This window comes from Neoarius graeffei, chromosome 17 (assembly GCF_027579695.1).
Source record: "Neoarius graeffei isolate fNeoGra1 chromosome 17, fNeoGra1.pri, whole genome shotgun sequence".
In the NCBI taxonomy this organism is placed as follows: Eukaryota; Metazoa; Chordata; class Actinopteri; order Siluriformes; family Ariidae; genus Neoarius; species Neoarius graeffei.
Genome location: NC_083585.1, coordinates 32094349 through 32105521, shown reverse-complemented (window position 1 = coordinate 32105521; position 11173 = coordinate 32094349). Strand labels below are relative to the sequence as shown.

The following is an 11173-nucleotide window of genomic DNA, read 5'->3' as shown; positions in this document are numbered from 1 at the left end:
TTGGACAGATGAAACCAAGATCAACTTCGACCAGAATGATGGAAAGAAAAAAGTATGGTGAAGGCGTGGTACAGCTCATGATCCAAAGCATACCACATCATCTGTAAAACACGGTGGAGGCAGTGTGATGGCTTGGGCGTGCATGGCTGCCAGTGGCACTGAGTCACTAGTGTTTATTGATGATGTGACACAGGACAGAAGCAGTCGGATGAGGTATTCAGAGACGTACTGTGTGCTCAAATCCAGCCAAATAATAATCGGCGTTTCATAATGCAGATGGACAATGACCCAAAACAAAGCCAAAGCAACCCAGGAGTTTATTAAAGCAAAGAAGTGGAATATTCTTGAATGACCAAGTCAGTCACCTGATCTCAACCCAATTGAGCATGCATTTCACTTGTTAAAGACTAAACTTCAGACAGAAAAGGCCCACAAACAAACAGCAACTGAAAACCGCTGCAGTAAAGGCCTGGCAGAGCATTAAAAAGGAGGAAACACAGCGTCTGGTGATGTCCATGAGTTCAAGACTTCAGGCAGTCATTGCCAACAAAGGGTTTTCAACCAAGTATTAGAAATGAACATTTTATTTACAATTATTTAATTTGTCCAATTACTTTTGAGCCCCTGAAATGAAGGGATTGTGTTTAAAAAATGCTTTTAGTTCCTCACATTTTTATGCAATCATTTTGTTCAACCCACTGAATTAAAGCTGAAAGTCTGAACTTCAACTGCATCTGAATTGTTTTGTTCAAAATTCATTGTGGTAATGTACAGAACCAAAATTAGAAAAATGTTGCCTCTGTCCAAATATTTATGAACCTAACTGTATATGCAAGTCCTGAAATTTTTGTGCAAAATTGCATATTATTTATTTCCAATTATTTTTGCTATATTGTATTTCTAACTGTTCATGAAAGTAATGTTTTACATTTACATCTATTCAAGTCTAAAAATCAGAGCAAAATATCATGTACATACAGTAGATGTTCAATCCAATAAAGGCATATAGAAGTCTTACTGCACTCCTCTTATGCATAACTTATGGGTAAAATTTCAGGAACATGCAAATTATTAGTTGCAATGAACTATACATTGAACTACGCATGGTGGATCTAGAACTTATACGGGGAACATTAGGCGTGAAGTGTGAATACACCCTCAATGGGATGCTCGTCCATCGCAGGGCATCTGCACGTACCTATCCACACCTACTGTAAATTTACAGTCGCCAATCTGCCTACCAGCATGGATTCTGTGTGATGGGTGGAAACTGGGGACCATAGAGCTATGAGATGGCAATGTTACCCTCTGCTGTTCAATAATACTTATTTACATGCCATCATTTTGTCAGACAAAATGCCACATTTGTGACAGGTCTTATTGCACAGTGTTAAATCATACCATACTGTGCCTGCTGCCATGCCAAGGCTGAGCAGAGCAGCGCGAGGCTCTTCCCACTGCCAGTAGGGCTTTCCAGTAAGCAGTGCTGCCCACGATTCAGGCCACGGACAATCTGAGGGAGAAACAAATATAATGTCAGGTTTTAGGACATTTTTTTTAAAATGTCATTAGGCTCAAAGGATACACAGCATGGAAAGACCCCAGCTCCCTGACCAAAAGATGGAATAATATGCAGATGAACATACACTCACTAAGCACTCTACTAGGAACACCTGTGGATGAGACCTACTTGTTCATGCAATTATCCAACCAGCCAATCATGTGACAGCAGTGCAATGCATAAAATCATGCACTTACGGAGCTAGTAGCTTTGGGTAATGTTCACATCAACCATCAGAATGCGGAGAAACCGTGACCTCAGTGATTTTGACCACAGCATGATTGTTGGTGCCAGCCAGGCTGGTTTGAGCATTTCTATAACCGCTGAGCTTATGGGATTTTCACGCACAACAGTCTCTAGAGATTTCAGAGAATGATGCAGTCAAGAAAAAAAAAATCCAGCGAGCAGCAGTTCTGTGGACGGAAATACCTTATTGACGTGAGAGGTTAAGAGAGAAAGGCCAGACTGTTTGGAGCCAACAGAAAACTACTCTATACAATTGTGGTGAGCAGAAAAGCATCTCGGAATGCATTAACCATTGAATATCAGGTGGATAGGACAGATGAAGTCTGGAAAAACATATGCTGGCCTGATGAATCTGGATTTCTGCTGAGGCACACAGATGGTAGGGTCAGAATTTGCTGCAAACATGAGTCCATGGACCCACCCTGTCTTGTGTCAGCAGTCCAGGCTGGTGGGGGTGGTGTGATGGTGTGGGGAATGTTTTCTTGGGACACTATGGGCCCATTAAAACCAATCAATCATCACTTGAATGCCACAGCCTATTTGAGTATTGTTCCTGAATATGCGCATGCCTTCATGGCCACAATTTACCGTTTTCTAATTGCTACTTCCAGCATAATAACGCACCATGTCACAAAACAAAAGTCATCTCAAACCGGTTTCATGAACACGACAGTCAGTACGTTTACATGCACATCCAAATCGAGCTGCTGTCGGTAATCGAGCAAAGGGTCCCAGCAGGGGTGCCAGAGAAATCCAATCCTACATGCACACAAGGAAATCGAGCTATTGTGTGAGGTACATTGTGCACCCGAGCCACAGGTGGCGCTACACGCCCCATCGTGTTGGTACACTTCCGGTTGTCATGAAGAGCTATTCAAGAGTGTAAACCAAGTTATCAGTTCCGTGTTCTCCATTGAGCGTTTTTCTCCCGTCCATGAATTTTAATATATTCAACTCCTTAAGCTGAATGAGCATGAACTCTGTCTCCTCATTGCTCCAGAAGTGCATGTTTCTGCTCGCCATTTTCTCTTCTTCGTTTGTTCCTCCTGACCTCTTCTGCTGCTCGCTACTACTGTTGTCATGCCGACCGAGGCTGTCGTGTTTCCCGCTTGTGGTCGCGTCACTCGTCACTTCCGGAAGGGGCAGTGCTGAAGTAAGTAGCTCGACTACGTAGCTCGATAGGGTTTACATGCACTAAGTAGCTCGGCAAAAATCGCATAATCTAGGTCGTGTAGCTCGATTATGAGAAATCAAGTTCGGTTCAATTTCAGCCTAGCTAAGGTGTTTCCATGGCATTTAGAACTTCGATTTCAGTTGAGCAACGGCAGAAATTCGATTTTCTCTATGTGCATGTAAACGCACTGAGTTCAGTGTTCTTCAGTGACCTTCCCAGACACCGGATCTGAATAAAATAGACCACCTTTGGCATGTGGTAGAACAGGAAATTCACAGCATGAAAAAGTGTACCTGACAATTCTACAGGAATTGCTTGATGCAATCATGTCAGTATGGCCCACAATCTCAAAGGAACATTTCCATCATCATGTGAAATACCCACCACAAAGAACTGAAGCTGTATCAAGAGCAAAGTGAAGCCCTACCCAGTATTAGTATAGTGTTCCTAATAAAGTGCTCCATGTGTGTAAATTCAGCTCTTTAATGTGTTATGAAACTTACAGAGTTCATCATGGCAAGCTGAGAGGGATAGGCTTTGCAGGGGAAGTTTATCTTCACTCCTCCTATGGTGTACTCAACTGTATCCGCAGCCATGCTGAGCGCGTGCGTGTGTAGCTCCTGTGGGACACTGAAAATACAAATATTTTATTAACTGCTATGACACTGGAATGGTACAACATCCTGCTGGTGACATCCCTACTGAAAGAAATAGTGCGTAGCTACAATTTAGCAGTGAGAAATTAGAGCTGCCGTATATTCATGATCCTTCCGTTAAGAAGACGACTTTATTCGCGGCATATACAGCACAGTATTTTCTTCAGAAATACACTGGCTTGTGGTTAAGTTGGGGTCAGAGGTCAAGGTCAGCTATGATACAGCGGCCCTGGACCGGAGAGGGTTAAGGGTCTTGCTCAAGGGCCCAACAGTGGCAGATTGACAGTGCTGGGGTTTGAACATTTCACCTTCTGATCAGTAACCCAGAGCCTTAAAGTGCATATCCTGGACCAATTTGGGTTTTTTTTTTAAAATATGAAAGTATGTCCCTTTACACACTCATCCAGAAGGGTAATTTTGCACAAGGCCATCTGTCTACAGGAGAAAAAAATAAAATAAAACACGTCTGGAAAAATCCCAAGGGAGTCTGGAGCCAGATTCATGACATCACGTGCGGATCCGCCAGCAGGCTGAGAGAGCTTGCATGGGTTCAGTGCACAGTCTGTGTAGACCAAGTTTAGCAGCTAGCGATTTTGCATTGAAATACGGAATTGTCACCTTCAGCTTCAAAACCCATGGATTCATGTATCAATGCTCATCTATCTATTGCTACATAAATCATATTTTTTCAAATTACTATTATGTATTTATATATTTCTTCATTTAGAAGAGTACTGGCTACTGTAGGAGAAAGATTTCATAAGCTACACACATGGAATCGGCTAAGCAGGGCTGTATATACATTTAAATGCGTTTGACAGCTCCCAAGATCTCAAGCCCTGACACGCATATCCCTTGATACATGTGAAGTAAAATGTAAAGAAAATGTGACCTTGGGCGTTGTGTGACATGGCTGCCTCTCCAGTAGCTCTGTAGTTTTTAGCTCTTTAAACCTGGGTAATTCCGCCCCAAATCACCAGATTTAGAAAAATGTTCGCCACTGACCATCTCAGATTTGCTTCATACTTTCTGGAAATATTGTCAGTGTGCCCAATAAATAGTGTACAAAATTTTAGGCTTGTATCTTCATTAGTTTCTGAGATACAGGGGCTTTAAAAAAGGGGTGTGGCCCCAATTTCACTGTTGAAATTGGGGCCACGCCCCTTTTTAAAAACCTGATAGCATTCCTGGTCATGTCCTGAGAGACTATGCCGAGGAGCTCACAGATGTCTTTACAGACATCTTGTTGAGCCAGGCTGTTGTCCCCACGTGCCTCAAAACCACCATCATCATCCCGGTCCCAAAGAAGCCGTCTCCCTCCTGCTTCAATGACTACCGCCCTGTCGCACTCACTCCCATCCTCATGAAGTGCTTCGAGCAGCTAGTCATGCGGCATATCAAGTCTGCCCTCCCCCCCGCCCTGGACCCTTTCCAGTTTGCATATCAGTCCAACCGTTCGACCGATGACGCCATCTCCACTGCCCTCCACTCAGCCCTCACCCACCTGGAGACAAAAGATTCGTATGTCAGAATGCTGTTCATAGACTTTAGCTCAGCATTCAACACAATCATTCCTCAGCAGCTCATTCATAAACTGGACCAGCTGGGATTCAACACCTCCCTGTGCAACTGGCTGCTGGACTTCCTGACGGGGAGACCACAGACTGTACGGGTCGGCAGCAACTCCTCCAGCACCATCACATTGAACACGGGGGCCCCCCAAGGATGTGTGCTAAGCCCCCTCCTCTTCACTCTGTTGACCCACGACTGCACACCAACATCCAGCTCCAACCTCTTCATTAAGTTTGCGGATGGCACGACTGTGGTGGGTCTCATCAACAATGGCGATATGAGAATCTACAGGAGTGAGGTGAGCCGCTTGGCCATGTGGTGCAAGGACAACAATCTCCGTCTGAACGTGGAGAAGACGAAGGAGATTGTTGTGGACTTCAGGAGAGCGCACACCCAGCATGCTCCACTATCTATCAACGGTGCTGCAGTGGAGAGGGTGAGCAGCACCAAGTTTCTGGGTGTGCACATCTCTGAAGACCTGTCCTGGAGCAACAACACCGCATCACTGGCTACACCTTCTTCAGAACCGACCGTGATCCAGGGATTACAGGGAAGTCCCGCGGCGGAGGAGTGGGCTTCTTCGTCCGGGCTGACTGGTGCTGGAGAGGATCGGTGGTGGTGCGGGAGAGCCTCTGTACTCCCGACATCGAGTTGCTCAGCTCGTCACTCCGTCCCTTCTACCTACCGCGCGAATTCCCACAACTTTTTTCACAGTGGTGTATATTCACCCCCAAGCTAACGTGGATAAAGCATCAGAAATAATATTCAACCTTTCACAGAAATTAGACAGTCTATCCCCTGATGCCCCGAAATTCTTCCTGGGTGACTTTAATCACTGTTCATTGAAAAAGACACTGCACACATACTATCAATATGTAAACTGCCACACTAGGAAAAACAGAACATTGGATTTATGTTATGGTAGTATTAAGGGTGCCTACACTGCTTCAGCCCTGCCCCCTCTGGGAGCATCAGACCATAATGCGGTGCATCTCCGGCCTGTATACCAACGGCTTTTGGAGAGAGAGAAGCCCCAGATAAAGACTGTTAAGATCTGGAATGAAGACAGTATAATGGCACTTCAGGGATGCTTTGACTGTACCTCCTGGGAGGTTTTTAAAAGCCCGGACTTAAATGAACAGGTGGAGGTTATATCCGATTATATTACGTTTTGTGAGGACTCAGTCGTACCTATCAAGACTTTCACAGTGTACCCAAATAACAAACCTTGGGTATCAAAAAAACTTTAATTCCTTTTAAATATGAAAAAACAGGCCCACTTCCAAAAAGATGAAACTGCAAAGAGAAATGCACAAAAAGAAATCAAAAGGCAGATTAAAATAGATAAGCATATCTATAAACAAAAAGTGGAGCAAAACATGACCCTGGGTAACTCAAGGCAGGCATGGCAGTCAATCAAAACCATGACCAGCACCCCCCATAAGGGTAGTGGGAAACCCAACATGAGTGTCATGGGCAAGGATGGCTGCGAGATGGCAAATGGTTTAAATGCTTTCTTTTCCCGATTTGATATTAAATCTGATATGAACACTGATACAGGGCAGCTTGACCTGTCAGCCACCCAGTTTATCACTGTCACACAGCGGGAGGTCAGTAGGCTATTTAAGGGAATTAACACACGTAAGTGCCCTGGCCCAGATAACATCTGTGGTAGCATATTAAAACACTGCGCCGAACAACTGTCCCCTGTTTTTTGTTGACATTTTCCAGTCTTCCCTGGATCAGCGGACTGTCCCTACACTCTGGAAGACCTCAGGCTACATCCACACGACAACGGCAACGAGATGTTATTAAAAAAAAAAAATATCACGTCCACATGGGCAACGGATCAGTAAAATATCAGGTACATATGGCAACGCAACGCTTGCTGAAAACGATGCAATACACATGCCACACCTCTAGGGGTGCTGTAAGACGGTCCCTTCGGAGACACCAGAACAATAGAAGTAAGGACGGATGCGCATAAACTATTATGCACGAGACTTCATATTAGCCACAAAGTCAGAAAAATCTGTTCGTAAAATTACATTATAATGACCAAATACAATGAAAAGTATTTTTCCAGTCTCACCTGTGAAAGGTAATCCCATGTGATCTCGTTTGGACGGCAAACCTGTTGGTACAGTTAAACGCAGCACATGAATGAGGCATCTTTATTCTCCGCTTTGACCCATCCAATATGGCGGTGAGGATGACGTATGATTCTACGCGGAAGGCGGCGTCTTTAATGATCCGGAATAAATTAAATGCTACACGTTGATGGATTAATTTGTTCTTCTACGCCCTTTTTGAGGAATGTATTGTAGGACTTAAACCAACATCTGAAGAGGTGAGATCGCTCCTTTTTTTCCCTATTTTTGCTGGCGGGATTGACTCTGCCCTAACTCTCTCTCTCGCTCTCACTTTGCACCATTACACAATAAATATTCACAGTGAAAATATTTTGTAAGCGCGTTTCATGAACCAAGTTATAGGATTTGTTGACAACTCGCATAGAGTTCGTTACACTTCTACCCGGTGTGAAGCACATGTGGTTGTGACGTCATCGTAAACAAATCCGTTCTACTCATCCAGACGACTTCGCAACGGCGCCGTTGCCAGATCTTTCCACTCTGGAACCCATTCTCAAAAGATTTTGTTTTGGGGCACCCAAAACGCCGGTGCCGTGTGGACGCCAGGCCGAAACGATAAACAATTGTATCGGATTCACCTGAATCCGTTGCCGTGTGGACAGGGCCTAAAACACTGCGCTGAACAACTGTCCCCTGTTTTTTGTTGACATTTTCCAGTCTTCCCTGGATCAGCGGACTGTCCCTACACTCTGGAAGACCTCAGTCATCATCCCCATCCCAAAGATCCCTTCACCTTCTGAGCAAAACCACTACCGTCCTATAGCACTGACTTCCCTTGTTATGAAATGCTTAGAACGAATAGTGAAGAAACACATTTTTATACACACTCATCAGCTATTGGACCCATTACAGTTTGCGTACCGTCCCAGTAGGGGGGTTGATGACTCCCTTGCATCGTTACTACATCTTGTGTACACACACCTGGAAGCTGCTAAAACCCATGTAAAAATAATTTTTTTTTACTTTTCATCTGCTTTCAACACTATCAAGCCGAACATCTTGGCTCAGAGGCTACATGAGGACTTTGGATTAGCTGGAGGCTTGATCCTGTGGCTCTCAGATTTTCTGAGTCAGAGAGTCCAGCAGGTGAAGGTGGGCTCTTCTCTCTCCGACAAAACCATCACTAACACAGGCTACCCCCAAGGATGTGTTTTATCTCCGCTACTGTACATACTGTACACCAATAATTGCTGCAGCTCTTATCCTGGCAGACATTTAATTAAGTTTGCAGATGACACTGCATTGGTAAGCCTGCTCAGAAAGGATGAGCAGGACCATGGACCAGTCCTGGAAGAGTTTCTCGTCTGGTGCGAGAAGTCCAACCTCCTGCTCAACACCTCTAAGACAAAAGAGATGTCTATTGACTTTAGAAAAGACAAACCAACCAATCCCACTGTCATCGGGGGGCAGACCATACAGTCTGTCACAGAGTATAAATATTTGGGGGTAGTCTTAGATAACAAGATAAGGTGGGAGCAGCACACTGAAGCCATCCAAAAAAAGGGGCAGCAAAGGCTGCACTTCTTAAAAAAGCTGGTCTCCTTTGAGGTAAATCCCAGCATAACCAGAATGTTTTACAGTGCTTTTGTGGAAAGTGTCTTGACGTTTGCCATCATCTGTTGGTTTGGAAATGCTACAGTTGCACAAAAAGGAAGGCTAAAGAAAATAACAACAACTGCTAGCAAGCTGAGTGGCACAAATCTCAAAAGCTTGGAGATGATCTATAGGGAACGTTTACTGAGTAAAATAGACACGATTTTAGCAGATAAGAAACACCCTCTATTTTATACATTTGAATTATTGCCATCAGGCAATAGATTCCGTTACCCTGCTCTCTCCAAGAATAGGACCAAGCAGTCATTCATTCCACAAGCCATTAGCCTTTTTAATAAACAAAATCCCAGATCTTAATTTTGATTTTAATTGTGCAGGAACTGTTCAGCGGGCCTGAGCAGGGAAGCCACATTTTATCTTAGAGTGTACATTTTTAACTTCTAACGTTTTTATTGTTTTTAAGGATGTATTTATTTCCTCCTTGCTGTTTGCACATTTCTCCAGTATATACTTTTATCTAGGACACTTTAGTGCTATTTATTTCCCCTCCCTACTGTACCTACACAGCCAGCGTTTTTGCACAACCAGTGCATTTTGGCCATTATGCACTTATGCCAGAGAAGTAGAAACTGTGAGTGGGACTGTTGAATAGTTTGTCTTGTCCTGTCTAATGTCCAATGTCTTTTTTGTTAATATCTGGGTAAATGTGTAATGTAAATGTGTTAGACTTTGTTCCTTCATGTCATAGGCAAATACAACATGCCTGGTGTACCTCACTTGCTGACCAAAATTTCCCCAAGGGGACAATAAAGTTTCTAACTAACTAACTACTTCCTCCGCAAACTGAGGAGAGCAAGAGCCCCGGCCCCCATCACGCACACTTTCTACAGAGGCACCATCGAGAACATCCTGACCAGCTGCATCACCGTGTGGTACGGCGCCTGCACCGTGTCCTGCTGCAAGTCTCTGCAGCTCATCGTGAGAGCAGCTGAGAGGATCATTGATGTCTCTCTCCTTTCTCTTATGGATATATATAACTCCCGCCTCACCCGCAAAGCCATCAGGATCGCAGGTGACCCCACCCACCCATCTCACAGCCTCTTCAGTCTGCTGCTGTCAGGGAGGAGACTGCGGAGTCTCCGGGCCAAAACCAGCAGACTCAAGGACAGTTTCTTTCACCAGGCGGTCAGGAGGCTCAACTCCCTCCCTGTTCTGCCCCTCCTACCCCCGTCACAGATTCTGCCCGCACACCCCCCTGCCCCCCCTTCAGCATCTGACATCATGTCACCCTTACAGCCCCCCCAACACACACACATACTCTCAACATTCATTTGCACATTTCACTTTACCTCGCTCATTTACACTATTCCACACTACCTCACCTTATCAGCTATTAGTTTATTGTTTACCTGCTATACCTCAAGTGCCCTTGACTGTTTATTTTATGTCCTTTTGCTCCAATTTATATGTATATATACACATATGTATGTTTGTGTATATACCTGTGAGTGTTTAGTCTATGTCTAGTTCTTATCTAGAGTGTTTATATTGTTTATTTCAGTTATTCCATTTTTATTTATTGCATTGCCTGTTTGCACCGTGGGTCAGAGAGGACTGAAATTTCATCTGTGCTGTATGTCAAGCATGTATTGCATATTTGACAAACTTGACTTAGGCCGGCCATGTTGTAGACGTGGAACTGGACTCTCTGACGGTGGTGTTGGAGAAGAGGACACTGTCCAAAATAAAAACAAACAATCTTAGACTGTCCTTCCCACCCTCTACATGAGGAGCTGATCAGCCACAGGAGCACGTTCAGTAAACGGCTGATTCTTCCACACTGAACAACTGAGAGACACAGTTATAATAAGTTATTGAAATTTATTTTATTTTTATTCTTTTTTTTAAAGACTATTTTATCTTCTATTTTTTAGACATGTTTACCTCTTCTTGGATTCAGGAGCTTGGTTGCAAATTTGAATTTCCCTCCAGGGATTAATAAAGTAATTCTGATTCGTCACAGTTATATTATTCACTTCACTGTCAGGGAATAACTGTTAAATATTAATCATGTACACATTAATGTTTTTCAACTACATTATTCCAAGTTGAGATAAAGATTTCACTAATATTTTCAGTAATTAAAAGGTCCATAAGTTATGACAGAAAGGCTTCACAATTGTGCAATGCCAAAATATACACACAACAGTTCCTGCACATCCAGAACAGAAACTACATCAGTGTCGCTTAATCGTTT

At 43.8% G+C, this 11173-nt stretch overlaps 1 protein-coding gene across 3 annotated transcripts in view; it reads right to left on the bottom strand.

The window, feature by feature from the left end:
- Positions 1-11173, bottom strand: part of brip1 (BRCA1 interacting helicase 1) — a 77254-nt gene that overhangs the window by 64529 nt on the left and 1552 nt on the right. For all 3 annotated transcript variants that reach the window (XM_060944024.1, XM_060944023.1, XM_060944025.1), the window contains exons 2-3: positions 3485-3611; positions 1402-1513 (exon numbers count right to left, since the gene is read on the bottom strand). In XM_060944024.1, the coding sequence (XP_060800007.1) occupies positions 1402-1513; positions 3485-3577 (205 nt within the window). In that variant the 5' untranslated portion in view covers positions 3578-3611. The remainder of the gene's footprint in view (positions 1-1401; positions 1514-3484; positions 3612-11173) is intronic.